This window comes from Sardina pilchardus, chromosome 2 (assembly GCF_963854185.1).
Source record: "Sardina pilchardus chromosome 2, fSarPil1.1, whole genome shotgun sequence".
In the NCBI taxonomy this organism is placed as follows: domain Eukaryota; kingdom Metazoa; phylum Chordata; class Actinopteri; order Clupeiformes; family Clupeidae; genus Sardina; species Sardina pilchardus.
In genome coordinates, this window is record NC_084995.1 from 35,490,697 (window position 1) to 35,507,280 (window position 16,584).

The following is a 16,584-nucleotide window of genomic DNA, read 5'->3' on the forward strand; positions in this document are numbered from 1 at the left end:
ATGTTTGTGTGTGAGAGTGTTTGAGTGTGTGTGTGTGTGTGTTTGTGTGTTTGTGTGTGTGCCTGCATGTATCTTTATCTGTGTGTATGCATGTGCGTAGTGTACACACTAAATGTACACATTCATTTATTGTATGGTCTACCATGAACCAAAACTTGGCATGCATTCAGAGGGTGTCATAATGATCTTGCACTTTTCACTTTTTCATTTTTTACTTGGTGGCGCTATACATGAAATGAGTGGCTATGGGATGAGTCGACATGGCCCTTTAAGACCATCATACAAAAAAATGACCCTCCGGTTTTCTAGATATTCACAGAAAACTGTGCCCACCGGACCCTTTGCTGTGTGGCGGTCATAATAATCTTAGTGCTACAGCAGAAATGCATGCACAAAATGACACACATTATAAAGGGCATAACATTATCCATACATGAAATATCTTTGAGTTCAGATAAGGAACTTTTCATTGAGAAATACACATTATAAAGGGCATAACATATGCACAAGTGTATGTACAAAATGTAGCCTAAGCCTACAACACATTTCAATGAAGTGCATAAGCTAACAAACAGAAATAGCCTATCTCCATTGACTATGTCCGGTTCAGTTAACTAGTTCAGTTGAAAACGTGTAACAGTGTAGGAGTGTAAACAATGTTTAGGTCTTAGATTATAGCTTAAACTTGTGCTTGAGTGATAATTTTATTCCATAACAACTGAGCCGTCTGGGTACAAGCACACATACACACAGCCAGACGTGTACGCACACACAGCCACACATATGCAGTACAGCCATACAGTACAAAAAAGTTGCAAGAGTAGGGGATAGAGTAAGAGATGGAGACAAATTCACAAGCATGATTTATTTTCGCAGAGAGGATGTACAGGACTGAGTGGTGGTCATATGTTGTACCGCTATGCAGTATCTAGTTATATGAATAGTATTAAAAATGGTCAGTTTATTTAAATAAAATAAAGTAACAAAGTAAGACATTTTGTTATCAAAGTACCCAAGATTGATGCATATAACATTTGCATAATAATAAAATATTGCAATTCATGCAAAGATGGACACTGCAATTCAACTAACACCGAGGCAAAAGCCATAAGGACACTTCAGACAGAAATTAAGCTCCTGTAAGCATGTGATAGCATAGTAATTCCATCACCTTGACAGCAGGTGAATGAAGTATGATTTGATGGCAATGAGATATATGAGGAAAGTTCTGGTCTTCAGAGGCCCAGATTCTCCGGCTGCACCTGACATCCCAGCAGAGCATTTCCAGCCTGCACACACTGAGACACACAGTCCACTGCAACACAAGAGACACATGTGAGCACACACACACACACAATCACGTACGCACGCACGCACTCACTCACTCACTCACTCACTCACTCACTCACTCACTTGTCTTTAAACTGACAGTGACTGTGAGGAGGGCAGTTCACCTTTCTGAGCTTGAATCCAGGATGCTGCCTTCATGGCTACAAACTGCCATTCATCCCGGGCCTCCAGGCGGAAACCATAGAGCCAAATCAGAGCCAGAACTGTAGCCCACACAGCCTTGTCTGCCTAAACACAAACAAAGCAAAAAAATATACAGTACATATTTTCTCAGTGCATTCTGGAAAACTGGGCCCAGATCACACCAATTCTGCCTTTTGTGCCTAAATAGATATATTCTGCAATTACTTGGAATTGGAACCAACTGTGTAGGCTATTTCTCAGTAAAATGCAATGTCTTTGTCTTTGATGTTTTAGTGTAACATGAGAGTTAGAGAGTATGTCTGCCATCCTAATCCCATAAATTCAGCTCCTTAAGGTCCTATAGCTGTCAGCTCAGTGTTTCCACCTTTGGTCTTTGTACACAACCCTGGCCCTGTAAATGGGAAACAAACATAGTGGCTTGGTTTGAGAAATAATCCATATTCCTGGCTACAATTATCAATTCCACCATGAAGACAAAAAAGAACATTCTAAACAACTCAGCTGATTGAAAAGCAAAAGTGAGGGGATAGATACAAAACATGTATTTCAGACTACAAAGACAACAAGGTGAATGTGCTGGAGTGGCTGAGTCAAAGTCCTCAATCCTATAGAAAAGCTGTGGCTGGACTGGGCTGCTCACACCCAATCCCCTTCCAACCTGGCAGAGCTTGAGTACTTTTGCAAAGAAAAACGGAGTAAAATTGCAGTATTCATATGTGCAAGCCTAATTGAGACCTGCAGAATCAATGCAGACTGCATTATACTGTACATGTTTAAGTAATTAGACTAGATTCAACTTTATTGTCATTGTGCAAGTACAAAGACAAACGGAATGCATTCATTAACATAACTTAATAGAAATTTGCTAGCACATTGATTAGGGTTTTTTGTTGTAAAAAATAGATTTACATTTAAGATTCCTTTCATAAAAGCGATAAAAGGGGAAATATCTAAGGAAGGTGAATACGTTTTATAGGCACTGTTTATATTCTTCTTGGGATTGTTTGTATGATAAAAAGACAATGTTTTACCCCCACTGGCATCAGTTTGTCCAACTCATCATCTGTCTTCTCCAACACCTTGGCCAAGGAGGACTCCATTTCCCATGATCCTGTGGCTTTCTGGAGGGAGATCAGCTGAAGGAGGTGATCTACTGTGAGCGACTCTAAAAGCAAAATACAAGATTCAGATAAAAAAAAGGGCAAAGGTAGCAACATAATGAATATAAGTATGTGGAAAATATCAAACTATTTGTTATTCAATATTTCTGTTACCTTGTTGGTCAGTGTTTCTGTTACCTTGAGGCACATCAAGCATAGCTGCTGCATCTGGCATAGCATAACCAATGCACATTTCTGCATTCTCTAAAAAGTGATTTACACATAAGCAAAAGATAAGATCTAGATATGCAAATATCTGTATGCTATATGAGTACAATGTATGAATCAGTACAATAGTACAAATTAAACAATAGACAAACGCACAGAGCAAAGAAAGACCCTAAATGGATCAAGTAGGAGTGTTGTTATACAGATGACATGATGTCACAATAGGATAGATTGCTTAAGACTTACCAGGATGCATTGTAGATGATGCACCCTTAGCCCTTGCTGGTACGTTTTCTTTCATTTGTTTCCTTTTGAAAACATTTCCTTTTGAAAAAAACACACAAAACACCAGAAAAAAATGTAAACAGATGAACCTGTCTTAAACAAACATTTCCCACTGATTCTTGATCTATCAGCAGTGCGTTCAAAACCTGTATTAGTGGAAAAACCCTCATGTTTGTGCTATGCCTAACACAAAATGGTTAGAGGAGGATTCACAACTTCACTGTGTAAAGCTGATGGTGTCCCCATGGCTTTACAGTACCTTATAAGGTTATCAAGTTCATCCATTTATGCTTTTTCATGACATACTAATTTGCAAAGACAAGAAGTTCCCATGTACTATTCTCCCTGTGAGTTATGCACATCCACACAAGGAGTACACAGTACATGGGACATGGGAACGCAGTTTAAAAGCAAACCCAACTCTGAGCCAACCAGTAACCAGCCAGCCATAGCCATTGCATCACAATTTAACTGTAGGCTATGGCAAGATTGTCGCAATATCCTTTATGTACTGTAGACAGGGTTTCGGCTACCACTTGGATGAGGACGATAGCTTAAGTGAAATAAAATATGGTCTTAAAAGGGCAATTTTCAATGTGCAAGATCTTCTTATTGCAAGTGCATATTTGGGCAAGTGGGACCGGTTTGGAAACATGTTGCCCTTTTAAAGAGACCCTATGCAACATTTCCATAGTCATAAAATCTCTTAGAAATCGTTGTTTTGCTAGACTGACCAGTTTTATCGAAAAACAGTCATATTTCCTCCCGCCCCCAGTGTCCCTATCCGCTATTGCAGCCTTGCAGTTTGTCTAGGAGGCGACCGCTCCTTGTTTACATTGGCCGGTGATGTGATGATAGCAAAACTTAAGCGACGTGAAGTGCAGTCGTAACAAAGCGCAGCCTCCCCAGACTAATGTTCAATCTTAAAAGATTGAGCTTAGTATGGTGAAAACCAGACTACAACCGACGATATAATGATCTGGGTCTCTCTCCTGTCCTCTCACTGGCCGGCCACCGCATGTTCACCATGGCACTCCTCCAGCACCAACCCTCCTCGTCATGAAAACTGGAACACCGCAAGGCCCTATGCTGTACACCCTTTTCACACACAACTGTCGCTGCCCAGCCCAACAACATCGTCATCATAAAGTTTGTGGACAGCACCACATGACACATTGGTCTCATATCGGGCGATTATGAGTCAGCATACAGGAGAGAGGTAACAGAACTTGTAGCAGGTGCTAACAACCTCACATGGGCATCAACAAGACCAAGGAGATGGTTGTGAGTGGAGTGAGTGGACTGCTACAAGTTCCTTAGCGTCCACAGAGGTCAAGACCTTAGGTGGACTAACAACACAGAACAGCGGGCAAAATGAACTTCTTGCAACGTCATGTCATCTCAAATCCTTTACAAGTTCTACAGATTCACTGTAGAGAGCATGCTAACCTGCTGCATTGCTGTGCGGTTTGGCCACAGCACAGCACAAGACAGGAAGGGACTGCAGAGGTGAGGCTGGCCCAGCAGGTCCGCCCCGGATCTCCTGTCACTCCAGGACACACTGTACAGTATAAGGACATACTTCTTCTATCTTAAATGGGCTAAGAATTTCATCAGCTATCCCACCTATACCACCGACAAACTCTTCACCCTCATTCAGTCTGGCAAGCAGTACCTGAGTGTTGCTGCTAGGACATCCAGACTCAGATGCAGCCTATTCTCTCAGAATGTGCGACTGATAAACTGACAGCTACCACTACTGTCCTCCTGTGCCATCTGAACACCCCTCTTACAGTTTTTTATGATTGTTTACACACTAAAATAAAAATGTCCACACAATTTGTGAAATTCTACTCCAAGGAGCAAAACATCTCCACATACACATACATTGCAGAGCTACATAGCTTATATTCTCGTATTTATCCAGCGTCCTGTCTTGGATTAATGAATGAGAAACTTACTTCCAGAAACTAAGCTCTCTCGGAGAGGGGGCAGTACTGTCGAGCTCTGTACAGCTTCTTCTCTCTCAACCAATCAGGATCTGAGTAATCAACCTCCTTCCGTTTCAATCAAACTCGTGTGCGTGCATGTGTGTGAGTGTGTGCATACCTGTGCCTATGTATGTACAGTATGTGTGTGTGTGTGTTTATATGAGTGTGTCTGTGCTTGTGTGTGAGTGTGTGTGTGTGTGTGTGTGTGTGTGTGTGTGTGTATGTGTGTGTGTGTGTGTGTGTGTGTGTGTGTGTGTGTGTGTATGCTTGTCTGTGTGTGTGTGTGTGTGTGTGTGTGTGTGTGTGTGTGTTTTTATGTGTGTGTAAATGCGTGTTGGTGTGTTTGTGCATGTGTGCGTGTACATGTTAATGCGCGTGTGTGGGTGTGTGCAGGTGCGTGTTGTGCTAGACTGGCAAAAATAGTGACCAAAGTCACCTACTAGTGAGAAATGCAGAACATTGAACCACATATTGGAATATTGGACAAAATGCAGAACATTAAACCACATATTGGAATATTGGACATAATGCCTTCACAGGCTAAAGCAGCTTGGTTTGTGGACACAATAATGTAATGGGAGTTGATGCAATAAATGTACCTGTTCGATTATTATTTTGGGATCAGTTGCTAAAAAGATATATTATACAATCAAGAGTTTTCAGGAGACAAAATCTTTGTTGTGCAGTGTAGTGTGGAGCAAATACTTACCAGCAAAAGCTGCATTCTTTGCAAAACTTCTAGCTTTCATGGCCATTGGCGCTGAACGGACCATTTTTCTCACTGCACAAAAATTATTTCCTAATAAAAGCATAACATGTAAGAAAAAAAACAGGTTAAAGGGGAATTCCAGCATTTTTTTCAAATCGTTTCTCAAAGTCACAGAGTTGGTATGAAAAAAAAAAATTAAATCAATCGGGTTTTACCTAGCTCGAGTTGCAGCAGCCAATCGCTAAAGTAGCCGGGCAGCTACAATGCTACAGTAGCACAGTAGCTGCCTGGTTGCTTTAGCTTGTATGTTGTTTTTCTGAACACAGAATCACTGGGATATAATAAGACACACAATATTGGGACGCATTCTAACCTGGGCTTGGCACAGTTCTATGGAGCAGTGGTCCCTGCACAGTCTGTCCGCTGCCCTTGTGGATGGCGATGAAGGCGGTGTGTGTGCAGCTGACTCCAGACTGCAGGCTGAGCTGCAGCAGCTTCTCTCTCAGGGCCTTGGCCTCTGGCCCTGCTGCCCGCTCCTCCATCTCCAGCGAGCGGATCAGAGCCCGAGCCCCCAGCCGGTGGAGAGTCACTCTACAGTGGGGATGGGTTTGGGGTTTATCTACAACATTAAAACCTGTTCCTGAAAAATGGCTTGTCTTTATTCAGATAGGACAGTGAAGGGAAACAAGGAAACAAGTTGAAGAGAGAGATGGGGTGGGTGCAGGAAATGACCACAGGTCAGATTTAAACCTGGGTCCCCATGTGTGGTACAGGCAAATATGGTACAGAAACTGCAGCCACTTCCTCCTGAAATACTTCTTAATTGCACTTAAAAAGTACACTGTCATCTTTACCCTGTGTCTCCTGTGGGTCTGAGGCAGAAGCTGAGTTGGTTCTTGACCGTCTCCTCCGACAGGTTGTACTGAATTGTCACAGATCCTTCAGGATTCGTTGCACTCTGAGATCAAAAATCACACATAAGATACAGAAAAATGAGAAATGATCATAATGATGTCATATAATCTTGTATCTGAAAGTCTAGAGAAAATGTAATACATGAACAGTCAGAAAATTAAAAGCATACGTGAGTCAATCCTGCATCCTGACATGTAGCCTAAGGGAGATTTTTTACTTCTTTTTACAACCAAAACTGTTTTAGCATTTATTTTCATTCAGTTCCATTTGGCTCAGGCTATAGGCTCCGAAAACTGGAAACCAACAAAGTGGAGGCAGCCTGTCCCCCAAATAAAAACAAAACCCTGCATGGAATTTCTCTGGGAATACTGGAGGTAGGGGTGAGCTACTTCTTGGTCCTTTGCTAAAATATAATGTACGTTGCATCACGATACTTTTTGGAGTCCTCTCAATCTCCACTATGCAGCAGATCTAACTTGCACGTTATGCTATTCCATTTACTTGGGAACACATCTTGAGTGCGCACAAGAGACTGAGAGTGTCAGGGTCCAGCTGTCATTGTTGATATCTAAGGCTAGTGGAGATAGCAGAGTTATCCAGTTCCCATTAGATATGACCATTTATAAACTGTGAGAGGGCAATTAAACCCAGGCTGCATTGGTCTCCCTTTAAACTAAGCATTTGCATGACACCCGGATTGAAACGCACTACTTAGATAGCTAGGTGGCTAGGCTACCGTGATCATAATTCACTTTTAATTACAAACAGAAAATGTCTAACTGCCATCATGTTATTAGATCATCATGTTATCATTAAATGCTTTTATTTACAAAGAATGGAAGGCTGTTTAATTATACCAACTAATATTATGCATATCATTGCTAATACTGTGCTATGAATGGCCAGCAGGGGCCCTGACTGAGACGTCCTCTCACCTCTCCTTTAACCTGGGCATACAGCAGGGCCCTTTGACCATGGAAGAGCACTTGGAGGGGAGGAGACAAAGTGGTGACTGATACACCATCTGGAAGGTTCCAGTGGACAGAGATGTCCTTCACTGCTGGCTGCAGCGCATAGCGCAGAGACTGCATCACCTGTGTGTAGACAGATAAATAATGTCTGTGAGGATAACGGACAATCTTATTGATCAACAAGAAAATTGTGAACCTGCTGACATGCAAAAATTGAGCACACTAAATGAAAGGTCTAGAAACAAAATACTTGATTTTACTGTAAACACATTCATCACATGTTCATCACATGATGATTCATCATCATGTTCATCACATGATGATTTATCACAGATGAAAAAAGATTTTGATATATTTCAAAGTAATTCATGTTTATCCTCATATCATTATTTCTCTTGATCATGACTACCTGTGATTATGACAAATGCCTGCTTAGTTGCTGCCTTTCTTGTACCATTTTCCTTCCTCTTTTATTCTGATACAACACACACTATGACTTGCCAATCCTATAATTAATTTTGTGTAACGTCATTGTTCAGTACAATAATCACCTCAGTACTGAATGAATTCAATACAATATATAAAAACATCACTACATGGCTTACTACAGGGAAAAACACAAGACATATGAACCTGGATCATGACATCCAGGGCAGGATTGCGATTCTCCTACCTTGGGTTGCATGCGGTCTGTTCCTGTGATGAACTGAGCATGCCCAGAACCCTCCCTGGCCATGCCTGTGACTAAAGCAGTGCTTGCACCCTCTCCAATTCCAAAAGAGAAGCACCTGCACACATTATGGAGGTTAATTTCAGTTTTATTGGAAACCTTTCGTATGTATAAATACAAATCAAAACATCACAAAAAATAGTCTTATTATTGAAGTATGTGACCCATCACAAACCGGTGAGCATTTCCATTGATCTTCACCAAGTCCAAAATCTGCTTAGTGTTCCCCACCTCTCCATCAGTGAAAATAAAGAGCTGAAATGAAATAAAAGAGGAAAGACAGAATGTTCTGAATAGAAGAGGTTTTGCTTGGATCTCTTCTAGTACATTTTGCACAAAGAGGCATTACAGAGTTTTAGTGAAAGCACAGTTAGCACTGAAACAATAATCAACTAACTCACTTCCTCTTTGTTTAATTGTAGCCCAATCATACAGTTCAAATGGCACATGAATCTGCCTTTCTACTTATTAGGGTTGACAGCAACAAAACCCTTAAACAACAAAATACTCAGTGAGGTATTTGATAATCTACCTGTCTGGGGTGGCTGGGGATGCAGGGCTGGCTGTAGATGTGTTTCAGAGGCTGAAGAATCTCAGTGCCCCCCAAGTCTGCTCCCATTCCCTTCACTTTCTCAAGAGCTTCATCCATCGTCTTCTGGTTGTACTCAACGCTCTTCCTGCAAGAGGACAACAAAGAAAGAATCTGGCTGCGTTTTTCAAAAACTAAATCTGAAGCATTATGAAGTTGGCAATAGTAAAGTAAAAGTAAAAGCATACTGACGGGAAGAAATGTTCATAACGGGAGCCAAATCCATAGATGTTGAAGTAGCAGCCCATGGGGACGCTCTTCAATAGCAGGAGCAGAGTGTCCTGAAGACGCATAACAGGAATAAGATTGAGCAAACCCTGTATCTAGTGAAGGAATTATACACAATCATCTACAACAGCTGGGGAATGACAGCAAAGTAATGTCTGCTTTGGCAAGTTTCTATCAGAGTTTAGGTGCTCTCTTGCGGTACATCTGCAGTCATGGTACCTTGGCACTCTCTATGCGCATCATTGCATCTTTTCCTGAGTGCATCTTGCAACGCATACTCCCTGATCGGTCCACCACAAAAATAAACTCTCCACACGTGGCAAGTGAGGATGTTACTGCAGCAGGGAACTCTGGGTAAATGCTGAGCAATACAACCGGGTCCTTCATCAAAGAGTCTGAAACAGAGTTCAAGTTCAAGTTCAAGTTTAGAGTACTGTATGTATGTAGGGGTTGGAGGGTTAAGGGGCAGTGTATGTGTGTGGGGGAAGTGTGAATTTGTGGGGGGAGGGGCAGTGGCATACTGTTGCATTCTGGGGTATTCTTACTGTATTCTGATGTGTTCATATATATTACTCATAGAATGGGATAAGCTCTAAGCTCTGATATTAGGTGCACAAGTAGGCATGTTTACGTCAGAGAAGGCCTTGTAGCTCAGAACATCCAGATAACATGGGCCGAGGGCCGAGTATGAGAATTGTGCACTTAATAGTATTTACTTGCCTACATATCTACACCAAGCCATGTGAAACCAGTGTGTTGCATAACTATACAGTCCACAGCCTATGATGAAAACCGCAGAAATGTGCAGTTAATCAGCGGGTGAAGAGCACAAACTCTCACCTGGCTCAGCACTGTCCAGTCCAGCCTCCACTATGGCAGTGGGCTTATGAGCATCCTGGTAATACAGCAGCAGCTCCACATCACGGTCAAACAGGTGGCCTGGAGAGAGACTCACCTGGAGGATCAGGAAAATAACATTACCCCTCACTAAACTACCTACCGCTCATAATCCGATATTCATAATGTCCAGCACTCCATACCGTGGCCTGTGTTTTGTCTGGGCTGAGGTAAGCCAGTGGCTCCAGAGCACAGTTGGACTCCACTTTAGAGATGGGCTGGGGGGAGGACAGCTGAGCACTGAGAGCCAACGTGTAGGGCACCGTGCCAGCTGGGACTGAAGTCACTGTGGCCATTTGACTCCTGTCCATGTCTGAGAAGACAGTTGGGAAGATGCTACTTTTTATTTTATTTTTATTTTGATAGTGCCATATCTGTGGCACTCTTAGGTACTACATAGTATAGGAGTTGGTATGCGCATTGCTGTTTTTCCAAACACACATTAGTCACATTAGAACACATTAGAAGAGGGAGGCTCTATTTCCCACAAGCCTCCATGTTTCTGGGCCTCACCCTGGGGTGTGTAGCGGGGGTTGAGCACAGTGGGCAGACAGAAGCGCAGGGCGTCATCAGCTTGCATGGCCAGCTCTGAGATGTAGACCAGAGTGATGGCAGCACTCTCTCCTGGAGGCAGGCTGCCCACGTTCAGCTGGAACACGTCTGGGCTCTGAGCACTCTCCTCCAGCAGGAAGGCCTGGTGGCCCGAGCTCAACGCATCATCATACTCCTCCCGGGCCTGGACCAGGAGAGAGCATACACATCAATCATCATACTGCTCCAATGCCTGAAGGAAAGGGACATAACATAAGTGCTATCATTTTAACTAAAAGTAGAAAATCCACGCACATCCTAATTGAGCCTGGGTGCAGGATCTTCAAAAAGCCGTAAGCCATACAATTTTTTTTTTTTTTTTTTAATGAAGCAATGTTTCGAGCAACAAGCTCTTCCTCAGGCTTAATCATTTGAACTAAACACCAATTTCACATAAAGACAGAAGACATCTTTTGTTCATAAAAATACAGTCAGTAGATATAAACTAAACTGTGAAATTGCACATGCAAATATCACTAAATCAGTCACTTAAATGTTCTGCTGTTCCACACTCACCTTCTGTTTGTCCTGCAGCTTTGCCACCACCTCTGTGTCTCCTATCTTGGCGCTGAGGTGGCAGACGGCACATTCGCCAGGCAGAGGGAACACAAAAACAGCCTCTAGGGGGCGCTCTTCTCCATTCACATACAGCAGAGTGGAGCTCACTGTGGCTACATGTCCCTGCACACGCACATCTACCGCCACACTCTTCAGAGGAACTGGAATAAGACATGTTGATGCTCATGAAACTATTTGAATCTTTAGAGATGTTATGACAAATTTAAATATAAATCCAGGAATTTCTCTGGAGAACAAAGTTCCGCTGAACTAAACTTTGATTTAACTCAAATACTCTAGGCCTACTAAAATATCCTGTAGGTATTTCCCTACAACTGCACAAAATCGCTATGCTTGCTGCCTTTTTAGAGAGAGAGAGAGACAAAGGGTTGGTAGACATAAAGTACTGTACAATAAACAAACAACGGTACCTAGACATATGAGGAATTGTCTCTGTATCAACGATGTAAAAAACGAGGAACATTTCCTTCTTCATTATATTATATATGCACCTATAAAGGAATTCTATTTTGCTGAATTCAAAAAGCATATAACAGAATTTGAAAATGTACCTACAAAAAATAAATTATATATATTATTAGGAGAGTAACCAAACTACTCATGCCTAGCTGCAGATTATATTATGACCTGCCATAACACAAGAGAGATGTTGTATGTGACTTTCTCGTACTTTAATGTACTCTATGTGATATATTGATGAGTATAGCCTCTTTGGGTACATGTAAATACTATGTTGGATAATTCAGCTATTTAACTAAAATTGATTTATGTATAACTGTAAGCGTAGGCATATAATATGTGTTTTTTTGTTTTGCTTTTTTACTACTGCTGAAGCTATCCTTTTAATACTAGTCCTTGGGTCAATGACCCAAAATATAGCATATCGGTACCCTCTGGGTGGGCATCCCTAGTATATGTTTTGATATGATAGACCTCTAAGATTGGTAGGTTTTTAGTGGTTATCACCTAATGAAGTAAACCACCCTCTAAAATGAATCACATTTTAGACACCTGGTGCATATCCTGGTTGAATCCATGGAGAAGACACCTGTCAAAGTTGTACAATATTGAGTTGGTATCATCTTAGAGTACATCCTACGCTTTCATTCAAGCACCTTGACAAACACACCTTGGGTCTGGTGGTCAACCCAAACAGCAGCTTGGCAATGGCTGAGCAGTCATCTATATACTGTTGATAATAAGCAACCATGGCAATAAATGACCTTGGACTGGGAGGGTATGCTCGAGTTGAGATGAGATCCTTTTCAGTCATTCCAGTTATAACTCGTACCTTTTCAGGATCTGTTGCAATACCAGCTTCATTGATGACATGGCCAAAAAATCTCACAGACTTCTCCATAAAGTGAAATTTCTTCAGCGCCAGTTTAAGATTGTGCTGCTGTAACCAACTAAAGACCATCTGCTGTAATCCCACCTCATCATGGGTGCAAAGACCAGCACATCATCAAGGTAGCAGAGGAGACTCAAAAGATTTTGGTCTCCAAAAATGCTCAGCATCATCCTCATAAACGTGGCTGGGCTATTACAAAGGCCTCCTCCACATGTACTGTACCTTGACGTTGTAATAGCCCAATGTCAAATCCATCGTTGAGAAATAGGCATTGCCGCAAGAGCATCAGCCTGGTGTGGCAAGGAATGAGCATCCTTTATTGCACAAGCATTGAGCCACCTGAAGTCAGTGCACAGGCGTAAATCACCTGACTTGATTCAGACAAGCACTAGAGGGCAAGCGAACTCACTCCTATTCTTCCAACTCAATTCGCATCCACACTCCTCCATCTCGTTCAAGCCTGTTTGTGTTTGTCATATTGATTATTTCTGATAGTAGCCACCAGGGATACCCTAGCAACAACCTAGAAACGGCCTCAAGCATACTAGCAACAGCCTAGCAACCACTTTCACAGTTTCAGTTATTTTTTAACAGTGTACAGGACATGGACTATATGCCTTCTCTGTGTGTTTATCCTGTGATTACAATTATGAATTAAGAGCTTTATGTATTAGTAGTTATGTTAATATGTTAAATGACATGTAGCCTACATTAAGTTGGTCACAGTCTAATGACACACCATAATATCACAACAAAAGTTTCCACAGTGTACAGTAAGTCCTAAGGGGTGCTGTGGGAATATTATTAAGATCACAAAATGAGACATAGACACATAGCTGAAACAGGGAAGAGGTGGAGGTCACAACAAAATATGACAGTTGACATAAGTGAAAAAAATACAATGTGATACATTAGGGGAGGAGACAGAAGGGGGGCCAAGAAGTTCCAGATACGGAATTTTGGCCAGTCATCCTTCTTAGTTAAGCCCTGAAATCACATGGGTAAAGCACATATCTCTTGAATCATTGGAGGCCTAAGAGTATTTCAGCTCCAGTGACCTCTGTGTTTGTCAGAGGGCCTCTGATTACCAACTCAATATACAAGTGTCTTAAAGTCTTAAAGGAACACTTCACTGTTTTTTCATATTAAAATACGTTATTCCTTTAACTAAGTCGAGTTGATACATCTCACGTGACTACTCGTGTAACTTTTAATAGGGAAAACATGAAGGTGTTTGGTCGCTTTTAACTTCATCTCTGTTTGGATCATAATGAATGCATTGGGCTAGCTTAATGTTATCAAAGTTGTGCCGCGCGCCAGAGCCAGTGAGTGCACGCATGGAAACATATGTATCAACTCGTCTTAATTAAGGGAATATGAAAAAACGGTTAAGTGTTCCTTTAAGTGTCTAGGCTAAGTGTACAAGTGTCTTAAGTCTTAATCACTAAAAGCTACCAATCATAAAGGTCTATCATATCAAAAGATAAACTAGGGATGTGTATTTAAAAATCACCACTAGAATTTGCCCACCCAGATGGGTGTCTGGTCTGGCCATGGACTACCATTGCATTTAGGCTACTTTTATTATTATTATTATGTTATTATATTATTGTTTCACTTCATCTCTTTACCAATACTAATGTAAAGTTGTTTATTCACATGTTATAGGCCCACTTGTAGCTTTGGCTACTTGACATTAGGCTACTCATCCACGCCAATAGCACTGGACGTCCATTTCCATATTTGACAGGACCTACGGTGGACGCTATTGGCTAGCCTACTACATTGGGTTCAGTTCTCGGGAGGGGACTAACGTTTATTTTCAGACTAGACTAGGGGTGACATGCCCACCAAGTCTCACCTGTCCAGTTGTTTCGGTGCCCAAGCGAACATGTTGGAAGTGTGTAGGCTATGCGCGAGTTTATTTTTCGACTAGACTAGATCCAATATGCCCACCAAATGTAATCTGTCCTGTTGTTTCGGTGTCCGCGCGAGCCCTCACACACAGCTCTTGGTGCCTATCCCAATCAGTGAGTTCGACAGAATGCTTTTTGTTTGTCCGTTTTCCGTTTAATATTCCTGCGGAAGTGCAAACCCCCAATAAGAAATAAACACCGCACTTACCTGGTTCATTCTTGTCCGTAACCAAACCACAGCATCTCACCATTTTGGCACTTCAACTCAGGAGTCTAGCAGCAAAGCAAAGAACTGTGGACCTTTAATTCACAACCAACAATGGGATTGCCTATGCATTCCAGCACCACCCCTTAAAAATAATCCTGTAGCTCGCTCTGTCCAACTTGTTTTTCTAGACCATCATCTGAGTCATCTTGTGGCTAAACTCGGTAGGTGACTCCGGGACTCTAAATTTGTTTAAGTAATGAAGTTAGCCGCTTTAAAAGTAGCCCTTTAAAGCTGTGTTGATCATTCAACTTAGCAATTCGCAGCCTACCAAACCTAATATAATAATGAGAACATGAGAATCAGACAACTGATAGGCCTAGTCGTTACTCCCGTAAGGTAAACAGGCACTTTTTAAACAGTCGGACTATGAAGAACAGCTGCAAATTATGCCTACTCTGTCGTCCCTTTATACACATATTAATGGAATAGGCTATACAAAGTTGAACGTTAGTGCCTATTTACCGATGTAAGAAAACTAAGAAAACTCTCCAAACCACACCGAAAGTGAAAGTGAAGGCAACAAGAGCTACACCAGACGCGTAACTGAAGCGTTCCGTTCGCGACGCCTAGAAGATGGGTCTATTTTTTTCCGAATGTACGCGCCACTGTCGCGTCTGGTGTAGCTACTTCCATTGACTACCGTGACAATTAACTGCTGCGACCGGCTGCAACATAGGCCTACCTGTGTGTATGTATTGTATGTGCGTGTGTGTGTGTGTGTGTGTGTGTGTGTGTGTGTGTGTGTGTGTGTGTGTGTGTGTGTGTGTGTGTGTGTGTGTGTGTGTGTGTGCCTGCATATGTGTGCATGTATCTTCGTATGCGTGTGTGTGTATAGGCCTAGTACTAAGTGTACACATTCATTTATTGTATGGTCTATGACATGAAAACATGAAACAAATGGTTATGGGATGAGTTGACATGGCCCCCTAAGACCAACATACAAAAAATGTGGTCCTCCTCGGCCCTACGGTTCTCCAGATATTCACAGAAAACTGTGTCCACCGTACCCTTGCTGCGTGCGTTCATAATAATGTTAATGCTACAGCAGAAATGCATGCACAAGATGTAGACTACACATTATAAAGGGCATTACATTTTCCATAATATTAAATATCTTTGAGTTCAGATAAGGAATTTTTCATTGAGAAATATGCACAAGTGTACAAAATGTAGCCTAGGCCTATCACATTTCAATGAAGTGCATAAGCTAACAAACAGAAATAGCCATATCTCCATTGACTATGTCCAGTTCAGTTGAAAACGTGTAACAGTGTAGGAGTGTAAACAATGTTTAGCTCTTAGATTATAGCTTAAACTTGAAGTGCTTCAGGGATAATTTTATTCCATAACTTGTTTGTTTTAAAGTAAAATGCGCCATTCAGAACTGCATTGGCAGACACACACAGACACAAGCACGCATAAACACAACACACACACACACACACACACACACACAGGCATGCACTGTACACACTCAACCACACCTACATGAGGCTGGTGTTGTAAAGCTTTGCTCAAAATAACACACACATCCGCACGCACAGATATACACACACACATTACTGTACACACGCAAACACACACACTCTCACACATGCATGCAAGCACACATACACACAGCCACACATGTAAGCACACATTGCCACACAGGCATACAGTATACATCAGGCATACACAAAAGTTGCAAAAGTAGGGGATAGAGTAAGAGATGGAGACAAATTGACAAGCGTGATTTATTTTCA

The 16,584-nt window shown here is 41.8% G+C and overlaps 1 protein-coding gene across 3 annotated transcripts; it reads right to left on the minus strand.

The window, feature by feature from the left end:
- Positions 1 to 713: 713 nt before the first annotated feature.
- LOC134072191 (von Willebrand factor A domain-containing protein 5A-like) lies at positions 714 to 15,118 on the minus strand. Of its 3 annotated transcripts, XM_062528746.1 has the most exons (20): positions 14,783 to 15,118; positions 11,245 to 11,447; positions 10,651 to 10,873; positions 10,281 to 10,450; positions 10,081 to 10,195; positions 9,460 to 9,635; positions 9,205 to 9,293; positions 8,956 to 9,100; positions 8,599 to 8,678; positions 8,367 to 8,481; positions 7,658 to 7,816; positions 6,662 to 6,765; positions 6,181 to 6,398; positions 5,808 to 5,897; positions 3,069 to 3,146; positions 2,769 to 2,858; positions 2,526 to 2,659; positions 1,455 to 1,578; positions 1,204 to 1,315; positions 714 to 1,097 (listed from the first exon to the last, which is right to left on the minus strand). In XM_062528746.1, exons 1-19 carry the CDS (start codon positions 14,823 to 14,825, stop codon positions 1,236 to 1,238), a joined length of 2,436 nt encoding a protein of 811 aa, XP_062384730.1. In that variant the 5' UTR covers positions 14,826 to 15,118; the 3' UTR covers positions 714 to 1,097; positions 1,204 to 1,235. The 3 variants fall into 3 exon arrangements, with proteins under 3 accessions (XP_062384730.1, XP_062384740.1, XP_062384721.1); XM_062528756.1 differs by having other exon boundaries at positions 714 to 1,315; positions 2,793 to 2,858; XM_062528737.1 differs by having other exon boundaries at positions 716 to 1,315; positions 14,783 to 15,117.
- Positions 15,119 to 16,584: the final 1,466 nt, after the last annotated feature.